Consider the following 20,090-nt stretch of genomic DNA (forward strand, 5'->3'; position numbering starts at 1 on the left):
ATAAAATCACCCGAGGCATTCATTTTAGGAAATGCCTTATTTCCTACTGATGCTTTTATAAAATTAGATTAATTCAGTTGTTTCTTACTTTGTTTTTGGTACTCAGCATTGACCTTGACATGAATTGAAATTATTTTGAGCCCTCTGTTTGCTTAGCTTGAACCATATCTTCTTCTTGCATCCTAAAGCGGTTTTCTTGCATAGCACCAAGGTGGATTGTTCATATTTTCATTTTTCCTGTGTATTTTTTGTCAAAAATTTTTTGTCAAAAAATCGATGATTTTCATTGACGATTCTGGATCTGTATTTCCTCTGAAATAAGACTTAAAATTGAGGGCTATTCTATGTTAAAAATGGCCAGCCTGACTTTTCCACGTCAGCTCTAATGATCACATGTCCCCTAAAGCTCTTTGCAAAGACTGCACTCCCTATTGGTAATTCCTTTCTGTTGGAGAAGTCAGTTATCTCATTTTAAACTTACCGAACCCCCTACCTAGGCTAAGAGCACTCAGGCAGCTAATCTGTAGGTTGGAGAATTGGAGCAATTAGTCCATATTGAGATTTGCAGACAAAGGAAAAAATCTTAATGATTGAAGTAAAAGCTTTTAAGCAGAGGAAATATAGTTATTTATTTCATCACTGTATATAGATTTTGCTTTTATGTTAATCAGTTAGAAGTTTGAAAGTCTACAGGCAGAAAGGATTTTCTGGAAAATTGATAGCAAACCCTCAAAAGGTTGGAGCGTGTGATTTCATAAAGTTACGTAGAGGGCTCTTAACCTTTTGCTTGAGATTTTAAACCTCACTACAATCAGGTTTATGGACCTGATTTTCCAACAGAATTCACTTTTTTTTTTTTTTTTTGCAGTAAATGTCTTTATTATAGTTCATCTTCAGTGGCTAACATCCTTCTCTGTCACTTGTTGAAATATCTATTAGAAATACCTAATCTCCCAAATCTCTTTTATATTTTTGCATTAAAAAATATCCTTTTGTTTGGTTTGCTGCACTTGTTTTGGTCTTAGTCCAGAGATCACTTGTGTATTTCAAAGGAGAGGATTTTGCCAGGGAACCTGGAGAGGGATCTCCTTGTGTGTGGTACTTATGCCACAGTGATGTTTACTTAGTTTTATGCTATAAAGCAGTGGTTCTCAATATGAAGTCAGAAAAACTTATATAAGCAATTTTTGAACTGTTTAATATTTCAGAAAATCTAACAGAATCACACATTTGCACAAAATAAGGCTGCATACATTTCTTTATATTTGGCTATGATTTGAACAACTTAATGTGATAATACATACTAGTTTTGTTATTGGGATCAGAAGCTCTGATTGGCAGTTATATATTTCTTTGATTAATAAAAACAGGAGAGAAATTATTGCCTTTTAACAGAGATTTTGATTCTGGTTTTTTTGGTCTGGGATTGTTTTTTTGTTTCTTTTTGTTTTGTTTGTTTTGGGGGATTTATTGGTTGATAAAATGCTTGAAATCCTGGGTCCCTGAAGAAGAGAAAAAGGATCCTTGGTGATGAAAAAGTTGCAAACCACTGCTGTATAGCCTGTTTTTGACTTTCTTTATTTTTGCTGGAAAGGTAAATGATAATGTAATCACCAATTTGAGAAAGTTTAATCCTTTGCTTTTTTGCACTTTTTTATGGAAAGAAAAAAGTATTGGCCAACCTATTGGCTGTTTTCTTTCTTGCTAATTTTATTGTAAAGGGATTTAGTTAACTATGGCACTGGATTTAAAATACAAAGATGACCCCATTGCTTTCTCTCTTGGCTCTCAAGGAGAAAAGAAAGTAAGTTGCTACTTACTTTTTTGAAAATCTGCTCTCAAATCTACTAAAGATTCCATGCATCTGTTAAGAGTTTTAGCTGCCTGATACACTGATGCCTCAGTGCCCACATTTGAGAAGGGTAAAGACTACCACTCATACTACTCAAAAGCTTTGAGTTTTGGGCCCCTGCAGTCCTGAAAAGGGACTAAAGTAGCTAAATCTGCTCATGTGCTTTCTATCTTAATCCATCGCTGTAGATCTAACTCAATCCCTTTATTTTCCCCCAATCTGAATCAAATTTGATCCACTTAAAAGATAACTTTCTCTTTTCTCTTTCTTTTTCTCTTTCCTCTCTTCTTAGTTATTAAGACTGTTTATTTGTTTCAAGGTGGAAGATTGCTCTGCTGTGAATCGTGCCCGGCTTCCTTCCACCCAGAATGCCTGAGCATAGAAATGCCAGAAGGCTGCTGGAATTGTAATGACTGTAAAGCTGGCAAGAAACTACATTACAAGCAGATTGTTTGGGTCAAATTGGGAAATTACAGGCAAGTTTTTCCAAGGACACAGAGGAAGTATTCAATCATTGTTCAGACATAGGTTCATAATCTGTATACAAACTGACTAGGAGGTAGGTAGAACAACACAGAGTACTTCCTTGAAAAAAGAAAGAGAAAAGAAATATATTTTGAGTTGGTTTTTACAGGATTGGGAAGGGTGTTGGAATTTTTTTCTTTTAGATTGGTTCCTTGACTTGTTTTTAAGAGGAGACAGCAGGCTCCTCCCTAACTTTTTATTTTTAATTTTTTTAGATTTTTTTTTGAGGTGGGAGGGATTGCGCACAAGTGGGGGAAGGGCAGAAAGAAGGAGACAGAGAATCCCAAGCAGGCTCCATGCCCAGCACAGAGACTGACGCAGGGCTTGATCTCACTAACCTTGAGATCATGACCTGAGCTGAAATCAAGAGTCGGTCGCTTAACCAGCTGAGCCACCCAGGCACCCCTTGTTTTTAAGTTCTGAAAGTTATATTATGATAATGAACTATGTACTACTAGATTTTGGAATAAAAGCTCTTATATAAATAGTATGAACATATCTTCTTTGTGTCTTAATACATTTATATTGATTTCTAATAAAATCAAAAGTTTACATCCTGGCCAAAATAGCTCTTTACCCCTAAATCTGGCCCATTTAAGTTTCTGCTAGAAGCTTTAAACTGAGTGCAAGGAGAGAGCTCTTTAGCATTTAAAGAGGAATTATTTCATGAAGAGCTTTTAGTTCTTAAGAGAATGAAGTTAGAAGTATGGGTGATTGCCATTATTTTAATAAAAGTTTCTCCTTTTAAGAAGCCTGTCTTGGAGCGCCTGGGTGGCTCAGTTGGTTGGACGGCCAACTTCCGCTCAGGTCATGATCTCACGGTTTGTGGGTTCGAGCCCCACGCCAGGCTCTGTGCTGACAGCTAGCTTAGAGCCTGGAGCCTGTTTCGGATTCTGTGTCTCCCTCTTTCTCTCTGACCCTCCCCTTCTCACTCTGTCTCTCTCTCAGAAATAAATAAAAAAAAAGAAGAAGAGGAAGCAGCCTGCCTTTGGGGCACATGGGTGGCTCAGTCAGTTGAGCATCTGACTCTTGATTCTGGCTCAGGTCATGGTCCCAGGGTCATGGAATTGAGCCCTGCCTCAGGCTCTGTGCTGACAGCATGAAGCCTGCTTGAGATTCTCTCTCTTCTCTCCTGTCTATCCAACCCTCCTCTGCTCGAGCATGTGCATGTACTCTCTCTCCCCCTCTCAAAATAAATAAACTTAAAAAAAAAAAAAAAAAGCCTGTCTTTAACAAGCCTTCATTGAATAGGAATAGCGATATATTTTTAAAATTATACATTTTGAGACATGTTATGTTTATCATTTACTGAGAAAATAGATACCATTCAAGAGAGCACAGTAATGGCCCACTTTTCAATTAGAATACTAAGTAAAATATATTTCTATAGGATTTCAAACATACTGTAGTTTTTTTTTAATGTTTTATTTATTTCTGAGAGAGAGAGAGACAGTGTGAGCAGGAGAGGGGCAGAGAGAGAGGGAGACACAGAATCCGAAGCAGGCTCCAGGCTCTGAGCGGTCAGCACAGAGCCCGACATGGGGCTCGAACCCACAAACTATGAGATCATGACCGGAGCCAAAGTTGGACGCTTAACTGACTGAGCCACCCAGGCGCCCCGATACTATAGTTGTTTAGCAAGGGCTGTGTCATTTTCTTTGCATTTTAAATATGCTGCTTGCTTACTTACCTATTTAACTTTTTGTGTGTGTGTGACAGAGAAGGAGAGAGTGTGTGCATGTGCACACACTAGCAGGTAGGGGTGGGGCAAAAGAGAGGGAGAATCTTAAGCAGTCTCCATGCCTAGTGCAGAGCCTAACACGGGGCTCAATCTGACAACAGGACAGTGAGATCATAACCTGAGATGAAATCAAGAGTCAGAGACTTAACCGACTGAGCTACCCAAGCACCCATTACCTACTTAACTTTAAAATTTTTGGTTTTAGTTGAGATATAAGGGGCCTTGAGATTGAGAAGTGATCTTCCCCACACTATTTTTTTTAATATATGACAGGAAACCCCCCCCAAAACTTGGCAGTTGAATACATTAATAATTTTATACTGTATGGCAACAATTACAAAGGTTTAAAAGGCAAATGTCAAACAAAGGGAAAGTATTTGCACTTTCACTTTAATAAGAAAAGACAAGGGGCGCCTGGGTGGCTCTGTCAGTTAAGCGACTGACTTTGGCTCAGGTCATGATCTCACAGTTCATGGGTTTGAGCCCCATGTCAGGTTCTGTGCTGACAACCAGCTCAGAGCCTGGACCCTATTTCAGATTCTGTGTCTCCCTGTCTCTCTGACCCTCCCCTGCTCACGCTGTCTGTCTGTCTCTCTCAGAAATAAATAAAACATTAAAAAAAAAAAAAAAAAAACCTTACCTAGAAAAGGGAGCAAAGAAGAGAAAAAGCTAGGTAGCCAGAAAAGAACAAATAGAAAATAAATATGTAAAAAAATGCTGAGCCTCACTAACAATAAGTGTACATTAAGGATGAAGAAGATTTTTTACCCAATTAACAGACTGGCAAAGATTTAAAAGAGTAATAATTTTTTGGCTAGGGAGGGCAAAGGGAAAGGCGTTCCCCCCCCCCCCCGCCCCCGGCAGTCTTGCATCACATATTAAAATTGTAACAGTGTCTGTCTTTTGACGCAGCACTTACCCTTCAAGGAATTTGTCTAAGGAAAAAAACTGGACAAACAGGCAAAATTATTCCTTAAAGTATTATTTTTAATTGCAAAAATTTGAAATAACCCAAGTGCCCAGTCAGTGGGGGATTTCTCAAATAAATTACAGTGTAGCCACATCCATGAAGGGGTAATGCCAGTCTCTATAGTAACATGAGATGCTACCCAGGGCATAAAGTTGAATTTAGGAAGCATGTTAAACAGCATATACGTTATCTTTCCATGTGTTTACACAGTTTTAAAAAATTAGAGGTCTAGATGTTTTTGAGACCCAGAAAGAAAAACATCGGATGTTAATAATATGAGGCATAAGATTTTAAAAGGGAGTCATTTTTAGTTTTTCTGTTACACATTTCTGCATTGTTTTAACTGTTAAACACACACTGCTTTTCATAATTAAAAATCTTTATCTTCCCAGGGTGGGCAAGAGTGCAAGCTTGACAATTAACAGATAAGACATTCCTGGATAAGAAATATCCAAACAGTGTAGGGACGCCTGTATGGCTCAGTCAGTTAAGTGTCCCCCCTTTGGCTCAGGTCATGATCTCATGGTTCGTGAGTTTGAGCCCCACATGAGGCTCACTGCTGTCAGCACAAAGCCCACTGTGGATCCTCTGTCTTCCTCTCTCTCTGCCCCTCCCCAACTCATGCACAGACTGAAAAAAATTAAGTTTTTGTATATTTACTGTTCAAACTGATTATTCTGTGCACTACCAAAACTTACCCCTTCAATTCTTGACTTGCCTAGTTATTAGAAACTGTCAAATGTACCTCACAGATGATTTCATTTAGTGATCACTATGCTATTCAGCCATTGCATAAAAGAGTTACATTTTTATTCCGTCCCAAATCCCACATTTATTGTTATGTAAGATCAATTAGATTCTGAAATACACACAGACATAAATCTAGTAAGTTTGACCAAAAAGCATTTACTCTGGTTGATTAGAAAGACGTAAATGTTCATTTGAATGGAGTGGTCATTCTTCACTATAGCATCAGTTTATTCTCAAATGATACCCTTAACTACTAGAAATCAACTTTTATATGTTGAAAGACAATCTTATTACTAAGATTGTCAAATTTGGAGGAACACATAACTTTTCTAGGAATGAAATTGGTTTTGGAATAGTACTGGCAAATTCTAATTCTTAAGTTGGGTAATGAGTTGTTATTTTTAGTTGTTATGCTTTATAACTTATATATTCATGATATTTCTTTGTATCAGGTATTTATTTTTAATGGAAAAAAACTAAATTGGGTGTTTAGGGTCTAGTTTATTTAGTCTGAGTTTACTATTTCATGAATTCACTAATGTTTTTTTATTTTTCTTAATTTTTTAAATGTTTATTTTTGATAGAAATAGTGTGTCTAAGCAGGGGAGGGACAGAGAGGAGGGGACAGCGCAAGTGGGCTTTGCGCTGACAGCAGAGAGCCCAGTGTGGGGCTCGAAATCATGAACCATGAGATCATGACCTGAGCCAAAGTCAGATGTTTAACTGACTGAGCCACCCAGGCGCCCTTAATCAATGTTTTTAAATGATGTGTGGTTTGGGCAGGATTAAAGATAAACAAGGTATTTTGTGTCCTTAGAATCTGAATCAAAATTGCAAAGTACAAAACCTTTGTTCTCCCTCATGCCAGCCATGTAAAGAATGGTATGATTTTCCATTCTCTTGATTGATCTAAAATTGCTTTTGTTTTCAGATGGTGGCCAGCAGAGATCTGCAATCCCAGGTCTGTGCCACTGAACATCCAGGGCCTTAAGCATGACTTGGGGGACTTCCCCGTGTTCTTCTTTGGTTCTCATGACTACTATTGGGTGCACCAGGGCAGAGTGTTCCCTTATGTTGAAGGAGACAAAAGCTTTGCTGAGGGACAGACTAGTATTAACAAGACCTTCAAAAAAGGTGAGTCAGATGATGTTTACAGTGGCTCAAAACCAAGACTCGATGGTTGATTTCTCTGCATCTCCTAACTTGCACTTGACATGTTTCTGGTATTAGGGAGCTTTTACCAGGTGTGACAATCCAGCATCCAGAAGTATCCAGTCACTATTAGAACACATCTTACCCAATCAGTTAGAAAAATACATTTCAGTGTAGTAGACTCTGCCATCTGTGTGAAAGGAGTATCTTCAGTGATCTTTCTACAAACATAGAAATTATTTTGGAAATAGTCTTCTATATCCAGTGAAGCTCCTTTGCCACAGAAGAGTAGTAAAAGCTTACCATGAAGAGCCTACACGTGTTTTTGCAACAAGTTTCCAGGAAGTTTGGCTTTCTGGGTAACAGTGAAAGGAATTTAAATCTAGTACAAGGTAAAAAGCTGGGGTTTTTTGGTTCACTGGTTATTTTTTTGCTTTACCTGGAAGCCTCTGATTGTTGAAGTAGGACCTCTTCTCGAAGGCAGCAACTTGCACAGAGCACAGTGTTCAGCTATAAACGAGTTATGTCCTCTTTCAGTGTTATCCTATCCTGGTGGAAAATGGTTATTTCCAGAATAATTCTAAAAAGAACATCGCAGGCCAAATTCAGGGCATTGGGAAGACAATGTAAAACTGCTCTCCTAACAGTCTTTGTTTTTTGGGGGGTTTTTTTGTTTGTTTTTGTTATTTTTATACTTTGTTTGGTCTTATTGGCAGCACTGGAAGAAGCTGCAAAACGTTTCCAGGAATTGAAAGCACAAAGAGAAAGCAAAGAAGCGCTAGAGGTTGAAAAAAACTCAAGAAAACCTCCTCCTTACAAACACATCAAAGTGAGTCTTTACCAGTGAACCATTGGCATATTTGACAGGCAAGAGGAAATGCATCGCCCTCAGTGATTAGAAGGCCCTTTGTGACTTATGAAAACTTTTGCTGAGTATCGCCCAGTCTTCTGTAAAGCAGACTGAGAGCTTTTGTTGGAAGCATAAGTGGGAGCCAGAGCTACTGTGCTGTGAGAAGGAGTCTTGGTAAAGCCCTCTCACACCTGCGAGCGGCATGCTCCCTGTGGAGCCCTGTTATCACCCTACCAGGCTGTCCTGCAGCAAGTGAGGGGATAAGGCATTTACCTCCTTTAAAAATTCCAGAAAGCCCACAGTTATTTCTAGTTATAAATTCCCATCAACTAGTAGAAGAAATACACACGAAAAGTAAGTGCGAATTCACATCAGATTTTGATATTTTTGTCCTCTGTGGAGAGGCCATTTTCTTCTTAGCTTATTCATAGGTTATTCATGAGGAAAGTGAAACCAAGACATATGAAGAGCCTTTCTCAGAATCACACCACTGTAGCAAAGCCAAGAATTTCATGGATGTGTCTGATGTTCCTGCTCAGATTCCTCCCTCTCATCCATGACTTGGTTTTCCAGGCTAACAAAGTAATAGGAAAGGTGCAGATCCATGTCGCAGACCTGTCAGAGATCCCCCGCTGCAACTGCAAGCCGGCTGATGAGAACCCGTGCGGCCTGGAGTCGGAGTGCCTGAACAGGATGCTGCAGTACGAGTGCCACCCGCAGGTGTGCCCAGCCGGAGAGCGGTGCCAGAACCAGTGCTTTACAAAGAGGCTCTACCCTGATGCAGAGGTCATCAAGACAGAGCGGAGAGGCTGGGGCCTCAGGACCAAAAGGAGCATTAAGAAGGTAGCGTGGGACAGGGGCCATGGGGGTGGTGGGACAGACCAGGGCCTACGCCTCTCAGAAGATGCTTCATCTCCTCCTAGGGATGAAATACATAGGGATTTTGGGCAACATTTTGAAACTTTCAAGTTGAGAGTTGGCATGTCTTGAGCAGAGCAGAAGTGGTAGGAAGAGGTAGTAATAAAATGCACATACACTTTGGATGTCCTATGATCAGTCATAAAAAGGAGAAAGGGACATTGGTCATTTCCTTTTTTTTTTTTTTTTTTTTTTTTTAAAGTTTATTTTGAGAGAGAGAGGGCGGGGGAATGAGAATGAATATCCCAGGTAGGGTCCACACTCAGCATCGAGCCTGACACAGGGCTCAATCTCATAACAATGAGATCATGACTTGAGCCAAGATCAAGAGCCAGACTGAGCCACCCAGACGCCCCCCATTGGTCATTTTCTATTTGAAATATTTTTGACTTGTTAAGCAAAAGAGATGTAAAAGGCTTAGTAAAGTCAAAAGAGTATAAAGGTCAGAATATTACTGGGATGGAAACTAGCAAACCCAAGACTTTGCGCCAATGTCACAATTCCTTGGCCGTGAGGATGTGGCCAAGCCACTAACCTCCTTGAGCCTCAGTTTCCTCTGCTCTTGAGTGTATGTATCATAATCCTTGCCCTACACACTTAAAAGGGTTGTTGCCAGTCTCAAGTTAGATCATATGTGCAAAAGCAACTGACAGAAGTTGAGATCTTTAACTCCTATAAATTATCTTCATTCTTGGGGTGCCTGGGTGGCTCAGTTCGTTAAGCATCTGACTCTTGATTTCATCTGAGGACATAATCTCATGATTTGGTTCATGGGTTCAAGCCGTGAGTTGGGCTCCACCCTGACAGTGCAGAACCTGCTTGGGATTCTTTCTCTCTCCTGCTCTCTCTGACCCTTCTCTGCTCGTGCACACACACACACACACACTCTCTCTCTCTCAAAACAAATAAACCTTAATAAAATATCTTCATTTTTATACTTTGAGGCACTTTTTCCAAGCAGTCTCTTTGAAGAAAAATTTTTAAATGCAAATAACTCGAGAATAAAAATCACCAGCAAATCCTAATCAAAAACAGTGTTCTACTGAAATATCTAGGGACAAGCCTGAATAGTGTGCGTTTTCAAACAAGGCCCCTGGCTGGGCCTCACTTCCACCCCTCCCGCTGCTTGCCCAGAGCCAGTAGCGAGTGTGCAGGGAGACTCACACTGAGAGGGGTGGACATAGTGGGAATTAAAATTACTCTTGATATTTTTCTACCTGTAAAAAAAAATAAGCTTTGTAAGTAAAAAGCACTGTAGGAAAGAGAATCAAACAATACAAAAAAGAGAAGAGTGAAATTCCTTCATCTTGTCAACTCCTTGTCTCCTTACCAGAGATGACCATTGTTAATAGGTTGTCATGTAGCCTTTTATGTATACAAATGCAGAGTCCTATATTCTATACTTATAGGGTTTTTAAAAGCAAATATCGTACATTTTATTTTATCCCAGTTAATATATCATAAATACCCCTTACTGACAACCCATATAGATTTCTCCTCATTCTTTTTTAACATTCCCATTGTATTCTATACTAAAATGTACCATAGCTTATTTAGCCTATTTTCCAATAAATTTATATATATGTATATTTAATTCTGTAACGAACATTCTCGATCATCTGCCTTCATGCACCCATTTCTATAGGTTAGGTCACTTGAAGTGAAACTCATTCACTAAGCACATGTTTGTGAAGCTTCTTCTGTGTGCCAGGTACTACTCTAGGCATTTGGAAAAATAGTAGTGAACAAGACACCTGCTAGAGACAGGTAATAAACAGATATGTAATGCTAAGTACCACTAAAATGCTACAAAGAAAAATAATGCTGTCGAAGGGGATGGCTGGTGATAGGAATTGTTATTTTAAATTACTTGGTTAAGGAAGGCTGAGGAGTGCCATTTGACCTGAAGAATGAGGAGAAAAGCCATGCATTTCAGACTGAAGAAAGAGCAAAGACAGAGGCCTTAGCCTGCTCCAGGGCCGGCAGGAGAGCTAGTGCACCTGCAGGAGAGGAGAAGGGGCGCAGGTAGGAGATGGGAGAGGAGGTAGCCCGGGGCCAGATCTTATGGGACCTTAGAGACCACAGGAGGGAGACTCCTGGAAGTCGTTAGTGGGAAGTGACTTGATCTCAAGGGATGTATTCATTTTCTGTTGCTGCCTAACAATAATACTGCATTGGGAACTTATGATGTCACACACATTTTATTTTCTCACAGCTCGCCTGGGGTCAGGAGTTGGGCAGTGCTTGACTGGGTCCTCTGCTTAGGGTCTCACAGGGTTTCAGTCAAGACGCCTCCCAGGACTGGGCTCCCATTCTTGTGCCTCAACTAGAGAAGGATGTACTGTGCTGCTTGCATGGCTGTTGGCACATGTTGTTGGCTGTTGTTCTGCTCTTTGCAGCTGTAGGTCTGAGAGCTTCAGGCGGTTTTTGTTTCGGGTTGTTGTTCTTGTTGTTTTGCTGCTATTAGTCTCTAGAGGCTGCCCACCATTCCTTGCCAAATGAGGTTTCCCGACATGGCTATTTGCTTCCTCACAGCCAACAAGGGACAGAGACACTCCAGCAAGAAGGATGCTGAAGTCCTGATATAACAAACTCCCAGAATCACATACATTCTGTCATCTTTGCCGTATTCTGTTGGTTAGAAGCAAGTTGTGGGTCCTGCTCACTCAAGGAGAGAGAATCACACCACAGGCATGAGCGCTGGGAGACAGGCATCGTGGAGGCCACCTTACGCATCTGTGTGTGCCACCCTTGTGTTTCCGAAGAATAACTCTGGCTGTAGCCCGTGAAATGTATGATCACGTGGAAGGACTAACAGAGACGAGACCGTTATTGCCCAGGAGAGAGAGGGCGGCGCCATGGACTGCTAGGCTTGTAGTGAGCACGAGAGAAGCGGGTAGATGCTGACATTTTGAAGGCAGAGCCAACAGGATTTTCACTGATGCATCAAATGTATGGATTGGATTGCTTGGCCAAATGTCATCGACATTTAAAATGTCATTATAGAATGCAAAACTTTATTTTTTAAAAAATCTCTACACCCAACATGAGGCTTAAACTCATGACCCCAAGATCAAGAGTCACATGCTCTTCTGACTGAAGAGCCAGCCAGGTGCTCCTAGAATGCAAAGTTTTTGATGTTACTTCGATGCCATGCATATCATATATACAAATTTTGCCTATGACTTCAGGGGAGGTTTAGGGGCTCTCCTGAAATGTATCCAGTTTAATATCATGTTAACATCTTTTATTAATTTTTAATGTTTATTTATTTATTTTTGAGAGGTGGGAGGAGGGGCAGAGAGAGGGAGACAGAGGATCCCAGGCAGGCTCTCCACTGAAAGCAAAGAGCCCTATGTGGGGTTTGAACTCACGAGCCGTGATGTCATGCCCTAAGCCGAAGTCAGATGCTTAATGAACTGGCCCACCCAGGCGTCCCTAACATCTTTTAATAGTAGTTGCATTTATTTTAAAGTGTATTCTAATACATTAAATTGATATAATCAAGAGAAAAGAAAATACAGTCAGGATTATTATGCCCAGTAGCACTTTAGGAATTGTGTAAGACAATTGCTCTTTTACAAAATAGCTGGAAGTACACATCCCTGAAAAGCAAAATCATAAAGACTTAGTAGCAACATGGAAAAGATTTTTGGTACATTGAGGGACAAAGGCCGAATATGGAATTTGATTGTACACAGCCCGTCTTTCACACGTAACAGATCCCTGCAAATGTGGGCCAGAGCCAAACGAGGGACTTCCTGTCACAAGGTGATTTCTATCTACAAAATTAAGAAAATATATATTGAAAACTGAATTACACCTCACCTTTTTGCTGTAGTCTTTAAGGACAGATTTCTAGCACTTTTAAAGTTCTCACTTGGTTATTTTTATTCACAATTGAATTCACAGTTAATGGGTGTTTTTTGAGTGTTTTTTTTTAAAGGTTTTATATTTTTAAGTAATCTCTACATCCAGCATGAGGCCCGAACTCACAAAAAAAATAAGTATCACTACATTTTTGCCAACAGATTTGAAAATTTACATGAATGGATTCTTTAAAAAGTGTAATTACCACAACTCCCACAAAAATAAATAGAAAATATGAATAGTTCTATAAACTATTAAAGAAATTGAAACCATCATTAAACACCTAACAGGGGCGCCTGGGTGGCTCAGTCAGTTAAGCATCCCACTTTAGCTAGGGTCATGATCTCACAGTTCGTAGGTTTGAGCCCTGTGTCAGGCTCTGTGCTGACGGTTCACTGCCTGGAACCTGTTTCGAGTTCTGTGTCTCACTCTTTCATGCTCGCTTTCGCTGTCTCTCTCTCTCTCTCAAAAATAAGCAAACATTAAAAAAAAACACCTTCCAACAAAGAAAACTTTAAGCTCAGATGGTTCCATTGGTCAATCTGCCAAACATCTTAAGTTAGAAATAATGTCAATTAGAACAGAATAGAATAGGATAAAAAGAAGGAACTAGACAGATATGGTAAAATATATGCAACAAAGATGGTAAGGAATTGTGTTTTCTTATAAAAAGAGTTCACATATGGAGAAAATATACGCAGTATGTAAGCAAAGGTGCCACCTGAATGCCAATGAATGACAACTACCACTTGTTTATAAGATTACAGTTGTACTTCCAGCAGTCTTTCTGGTTACTTCTCTCAGATTACACATACGGGGTTAAAGAATGCTTTCAAATAGAACACACTGGCTTTACACTTACTTGTTACGTGCTTCTCTGCAGGGTGAATTTGTAAATGAATATGTTGGCGAATTAATTGATGAAGAAGAGTGCAGATTGCGAATCAAGCGAGCCCACGAGAACAGTGTAACTAATTTTTATATGTTAACTGTTACCAAGGTAAAATTGCTTTTTTTTTGTAAGAAAAAAGGATTCTTGGTTTTTGTTTCGTGGTCTTAGGTTGAAGTCCGTTTCCTCTAATTTGATTTTTTTTCCAGGAGAATTAGAATGGTTTGCAGTAGCCAGTATGCTACCAACCACAGTGTGCTACTTACGTCAGTGCGCACCGTGGCTGCTTAGTGGAGCCTTGCATGACAGGGCAGACATACGTGGCCATCGGTCCCAGCTCTTCTGGTCATGGAAGGACCCAGCCCTCAGTTTCTCCATCACTGACAGAGACCGTCAGCTCTGTCCTGCTGAGTTCTAGAGCACGGTTAAAGTTCTGATTTAGCCAAAATTTTAACTCCGAATTGTTCTGTGTACTGAAACTTCATGTCTGAGTTAGGACAAATGAATGCAGCCATAAGCAGGGTGACAGGAAAACTGCCAGTTTAATCCATGCGATTGTAAGCCGCCTTTGCTGCAAGTTCTGTCCGGTCCTCGCCTCACGTCTGCAGCAGCCCTCTGCCATGCAGGGACGAGAAACTGAGGTCTAGCCTTGACAAGTGATCTGTTGAGTGAAGAGCAAAGACTAGTACCCATGTTTCTGGTGTTCTAGGCTATCCCTGAAACCAAGAGAATACCATTAAAAGTCAGAACTAGAAATCACTAAGAGGAAGCTTATTCTAGGGGCACCTGGGTGGCTCAGTCGGTTAAGCTTCCGACTTTTGGTTTCGGCTCAGGTTGTGATCCCGTGGTTTGTGAGTTCAAACCCCAGGTCGGGTTCTGCGCAGACAGTGCAAAGTCTGCTTGTGATTCTCTCTGTCTCTGCCTCCTCTCTCTCTCCACCACTCACACTGTCTCTGTCTCTCTCAAAATAAATAAACTTAAAAAAATTTTTGTTAAAAAGCTTATGTTAGCTGATAGGTCATCGTTTGACAGTTTTACAACTTTCATAAACATAAAACGCCGTTTATTTCTGATTGCTGAGTAGCCCTTCACATCCTCCCCTCACCGGCAGGGACCCTCCAGCCATCTTGACAATGCTGGGGAGGCCCCGTCCTCCAAAGTTTAGACAGATTATCAGAGTTCAAATTCAGGAGCCAGAATGTTGAGCTTTTGACTGTATTCTGAACGTCAGTGTTAGTAAAACAGAAGGAACAGATAAATACTAAAGAGTATATCCCACATGACAGCCCTTCCATCGATCAAATCTCAAAAGTCTACATTCAGACACCAAGTCTTTCATTTTTCCTCCTTCCCTCTCTGTGGCCTACGCTCTTCTCCATTTGCCCCCATAGTGGTTTCACTGCTTGAGCAGAGCAGGAAACGGGGGCTGACAGCAGAAAACCGTAGTTCCCACCCCCACACGGCTCACCCATCTCCATGCTCTGGCATCACAGAATGCCCTTCCTCAGCCTGTGGCCAGCGTATCTTCTGCATAGCATTATTCTGTGGTCTGTGTCTAGAAATAAACTTAAAAAAAAAATTAAATTCTAATTTATCTTAAATGCTTTGACTTGAAGGTCATCAAGTAAAGTCAAGAACTTAGTCAACGGCCCAGAGAGCACACGATGTTGGACTTGTCAGCCATCGGCTGGTGGCAAAAGGCTGCCCTCTGTGGCTCTTGGCCAAGTTGGCTGTTTCTTAGAGAGGCTTGTACTTAGCTTTTATGTTAAAGGCACCTTTCATTTCTTTTCTTTCTGAAGGACCGTATAATTGATGCTGGCCCCAAAGGAAACTATTCTCGCTTTATGAACCACAGTTGTAATCCAAACTGTGAAACACAAAAGTGGACAGTAAATGGAGATGTTCGAGTTGGACTTTTCGCGCTTTGTGATATTCCTGCAGGTAAAAAACCAGCTTTACTCCCCATGCCCCCCTCCCTGGGCAGGACATCCTTCAGGGTTTGAGGCTCAAGGATTTATTCTAATAAGATAGAATTCTCTTTGAAATTATTATCTGCCATTAAGAAGTGAAAATCTGTGTCCTGCAAAAGGGAATTGAGCAAGAGCCTTTCTGTCAGAGAGGCTGTCACAGAATTCTCTGGGTCCATGACCCTACTGAATTACTTCCAGTTCTTGCCATCTGTGCAGTATAACCAGACGCTTAAGCTTTTGTTTTCTTTTTCAAAGTATTAACATACTATGTTAACTTCAACTGACGTCTGGGCTTGTTTGGTGGTGGAAGGGGTGGGAGGGGTGTTTGTTTTTTAGTTGGAAGATGGTCTGTTTCAGAGTAGACGTAAAAAGCTTCTGAAGCCTGCTGCTTCATTTTTCCTTGCCCACCCAGCCATCTTAACAGCAGAACTTAGTTTCTTCTCTGCCGGGTTTGTAGGAAAATGGGTGAGAAGAGAAGAGCTGTAGCTAGAAGAGACTAAAGGCATTCCTGGAACTCGTGGGCTCGTCAAGACCAGCTAAGAGAAAGCTTGGACCTCCCAGTTCGAATTCCTGGGTCTTTGGTGTGAATAGTAAATCTTCACGGTGAACTCTTTTCTGATCATAACCCAAAGCATTAATCACCGGAGATGGTGTGGTCGCCATGATTCCAAGGTCCTATTATTCATTCAGAAATTGGTGTAAATTAGCTTTAGGAAAGCAGCCGAACCAGAACCTATTTGTCTTGAGCACAGATTTCAGATTCTTAGTCTCTGTTACATGGATTTTGACCACTTCAATGCAAAGGATATGACAACTTCTATAGACTGTTTTTGCCGTCATCACTGGTGGATGGGGGTGTTTTCCGCTATCGTTTTTCCCCATCACTATCTTCTGTGGAACACACGCGGGTGAGGGAAAAGCCTTCATGTCAGAGTTATAGCTCTCTTGAGCATGTCTGTGGCAGCATTTCTCCTCCCCATGACTTGAGTATGAATAATTATTTCTCTTGTTTTAGGGATGGAGTTAACATTTAATTATAACCTGGATTGTCTGGGCAACGGCAGGACAGAGTGCCACTGCGGAGCGGAGAACTGTAGCGGCTTTCTGGGAGTGCGGCCGAAGGTCAGTCGTGCGGGGAGCGAGCACCCCAAGCCAGCGGGAAATGAGGAGTGGGGCTGCTCGAGAAGTATATGACCATCTCAGGAAAATGCTGGCAAATGAGTGCCTGGATTAGTTCAAGGGACCGTTGTTGTGGTAACCAGAGTTTAGACTCTCTAACGAGGCATATCCTAGTAAGATCTGTCAGGTTCTGAAAATGTGTTTGTATTTCTGATTGTACTTGAAGTTACCCATATCGTTTTCAAAACTTTTTAAAAATTCACATCATACTTAAAACCACTGAGTGAGGCACTTTAAAATGGTGTATTCTGGGGCGCCTGAGTGGCTCAGTCGGTTAAGTGTCTGACTTCAGCTCTGGTCATGATCTCACAGTTTGTGAGTTCAAGCCCTGTATCAGCTGTCAGCTCAGAGCCCACTTCAGATCCTCTGTCCCTCTGTCTGTCTGCCCCTCCTCTGCTTACTCGCTCTCTCTCAAAAATAGACAAAAAAAAAAAAAAAAAGATCCATTCTATGGTATATGAATTATGTCTCAGTATCCTTGCAATTTAAAAAACAAAGCACGTTATTCAAAAGTAGTGAAAATGAAGCCATATTTTTATGTTCATACTGTTATGGGGTAAGTCTTCCCAGTGGTTTTTAGGTCATTGAACAACTGAATTTAAAAGCGCTTAAATGAACGTGGGGTGGTGGGAGTTCCTGTTCTGTGTGAAGTTTCCCGCACCGTGACTGTGGTCGTTCTCCCTACCAGCCGACGTGTGCATCAACCGCTGAAGAGAAGGCCAGAAATGCTAAGTTAAAGCAGAAGAGGCGAAAAATCAAAGCAGAACCAAAGCAGATGCATGAAGATTACTGTTTTCAGTGTGGAGATGGTGGAGAGCTGGTCATGTGTGACAAAAAGGACTGTCCCAAAGCATACCACCTCTTATGCCTTAACCTGAGTCAGCCACCATATGGTAAGCTAGACTCCTGAGACCCTGTCCCTGACTCGCGGGGGACCGAGGAGGTACTTCACTCTCCTGAGTGGAGCCGTGGAATGGATGAGATTGAATAGAACAGCCAACAGTGGCAGACACAAAGCATGCTTATGAAAAATATGCCCCTGCAAATAGGGTGTGGGCGTGGGCCGGTGGGGCTGGTCTCTGAGTCCCCGTTACCCTGGGTGAGCAGTCGCTCCTGCTGCGTTAAGTTGGGGGGGGGGGGGGCAGCACGCCTCAGTGCTCAGCGGTGCACCCACTCCACTCGTAAGTTTGGCTAAAGTCTGGAGTGGTGCTCAGGTGAACTCAGTCTCCAGTCAGGACAGACGGTGGGAACGGAGATCTTTCACTGGTCATCTAGGCAGACACTGATGATTTTTCCTGTCCCCGCCCCTCACTAGGAAAGTGGGAGTGTCCGTGGCACCAGTGCGGGGAGTGCGGCAGCGCCGCCGTCTCCTTCTGTGAGTTCTGCCCACGCTCGTTCTGTAAAGACCACCGAGAGGGGGCGCTGGTTCCCTCGGCCCTGGAGGGCCGACTCTGCTGCTCCGAGCACGACCCCCAATCGCCCGTGTCTGCCGAGTACTGGAGCAAGATCAAATGCAAATTGGAATCACAGGATCATGGAGAAGACCTGAAAGAATAAATGGGTGGTGATTTCTTATTTTTTTCTTTTTATTGACATAACAAAAAGGAAAAGAAAAAAAGGGGAATCGGTGACGATTGTGGAAGAGGATTGGGCCGCGGTTAGCACCAAGGCCGTCAGCGCTGCCTTACTCAAGTGCGATGGGGAGCGGTGGTGCGGGCGGGAGCACTTGGTGGTGCCTGTTTCGGGTTTGTCGGCTTTCGGCCTCTTCTGTGCGGGCCAGATTCCCTTGGTCTTTTCTTGCCTTTTATTGTGCTTCAATGCCTTTGCAGCTGGAAAAAGAGATGTCTTTGCTTTGGGAAGAGAAAGTTTGTCAATGAGATAAATTTAAAGCCTAGGATGTGTTCCTTGGGTGTAAAAAGCAAAAGTAGTCATCATTCCTTTATTTATTATTTTTTTTAATCTTGAGAAATATAGTTCTGGTAGTCCATTCAGTGTACGTGTGTGTCTCACGTAGGAGCTGGAGCAGGCCCTCTGGGAAAGGCTCTGATGATCTTCAAATACCTCTTTGCTGAGCAGTAGGGAGGCTGACTTCTTTTTCCCTTCAAAATGTCTTTCATAGTCTCAGAGAAGGGCTTTATGGGAGTACCGAATCTGGCCTCTTGAAAACAGAATGCCTCAGTGGATTTACCTCTCTGGTCTTAACCTAGGTGGGCTTTACGAGGTGATAAATATCTAGAAAGGTGTGTCATGTGGTTTTGGGTTTTGGAGAAAACTGGAAGGGGGTGCGCTCTCTGAGTTGGAAATGTTTTCCATTGAACGCAGACATTTTTGATGAAGTGTGTTTATGTGGACGTGAAGGCATCATTAGAGTGGTCACCCCACCCCCACCCCCCATCCTGACACACTGACAAAGGCAGCTAATGAGGCCCAGACCAAACGCTGGATCATACAAGCACCATTTTCTGTTCAGTGTAGTGGAGCCCCCTCGTGCAGCTTGGAGAGAATTAAGGGCTTTTTCTCTCCTGTCTCTGCTTCCTTTTCCCAGTCACATATTCCCTTTGTCAGCTGGCCGGCCGCTCAGCCGCGTTTCCTAGTGGAAACTACACAAATGAATCTGAGTTGTAGCTGTGTAGGTTTTTTGGTTTAGTTCCTAATTTGGGGGGGGCAGAAGGGGAAGGGGCAGCCCCAAGTTCTGTGTAAACAATTTCTATTTAGTATTATCTAGTAACCAACATTGCCCCCATTGAGGAAGTGAGGTGCTTCTCCAGGGTAGGCAAGAGTCACACAAACACACTTCACTGTGGGAAGCACTTAGGGAAGCTCCCGAGAAAGCAGCATTAGCAAAATCTGTTGGTTGCGATGCTTGGATCTCACAGTTGCAAGTGTACCAAGATGTCCATCCGCAAAACTCAGTTGCATTCAATGCCTAGGAACATGTAGATTCCAGTATTCCTGCTATGAAGTAATTAGTCCTGTCAGACATTGTTGTAACGCTGTGCTAAGTAGAAGTCTAGGGCTAGCTTGAATGAACTATAACTTTCTCTGTGGATTTTGACTGCTTACACTTGCTGGTACTTGGGAGCATTTATTTTCCCTCAAGAAGTTTCTAGGAACCTTGTGAAGGTTGGGAGGGTAGATGCCCGGCCACATTCCTTCAGTTGTGTCATGTGCGTTCCTTCCTTCTTGTCAAGTTAGAGTTCTTCTCTGGAAAAAAAGAAAAAAAAAACGCTGTTTTGTGCCTCTCTCTCTTTTTTTAAATGTAAATGTGTAATTGTACTGGATTTTCTCTTGTAAAAAACAAAACAAAAACCACACTACAGTTCCTTTACCTAAGCTCCTAAACTGCCATTTGCCTGATTCCAGAATGCAATTAATTCTGAAGTGACTTCTTGGGCCTCCAGTAATTCTATTGATCAGATACGGT

At 41.8% G+C, this 20,090-nt stretch overlaps 1 protein-coding gene across 4 annotated transcripts in view; it reads left to right on the forward strand.

Annotated features, from left to right (window-relative positions):
- NSD3 (nuclear receptor binding SET domain protein 3) overlaps positions 1–19,973 on the forward strand; it is a 114,617-nt gene extending 94,644 nt beyond the window's left edge. For 2 of the 4 annotated variants that reach the window (XM_039242540.1, XM_039242542.1), the window contains 9 exons: positions 2,172–2,328; positions 6,770–6,972; positions 7,707–7,819; positions 8,414–8,683; positions 13,512–13,628; positions 15,317–15,458; positions 16,503–16,609; positions 17,355–17,559; positions 17,982–19,973. In XM_039242540.1, coding sequence (XP_039098471.1) covers positions 2,172–2,328; positions 6,770–6,972; positions 7,707–7,819; positions 8,414–8,683; positions 13,512–13,628; positions 15,317–15,458; positions 16,503–16,609; positions 17,355–17,559; positions 17,982–18,223 — 1,556 coding nt within the window. In that variant the 3' untranslated portion in view covers positions 18,224–19,973. Of the gene's footprint in view, positions 1–2,171; positions 2,329–6,769; positions 6,973–7,706; positions 7,820–8,413; positions 8,684–11,293; positions 11,812–13,511; positions 13,629–15,316; positions 15,459–16,502; positions 16,610–17,354; positions 17,560–17,981 lie in introns of those variants that run through there. The other 2 variants (XM_039242541.1, XM_039242544.1) reach the window with 2 other exon arrangements.
- Positions 19,974–20,090: the final 117 nt, after the last annotated feature.

The sequence above is a fragment of the Hyaena hyaena genome, unplaced genomic scaffold (genome assembly GCF_003009895.1).
Source record: "Hyaena hyaena isolate Hyena2069 unplaced genomic scaffold, ASM300989v1 scaffold_215, whole genome shotgun sequence".
Classification (NCBI taxonomy): domain Eukaryota; kingdom Metazoa; phylum Chordata; class Mammalia; order Carnivora; family Hyaenidae; genus Hyaena; species Hyaena hyaena.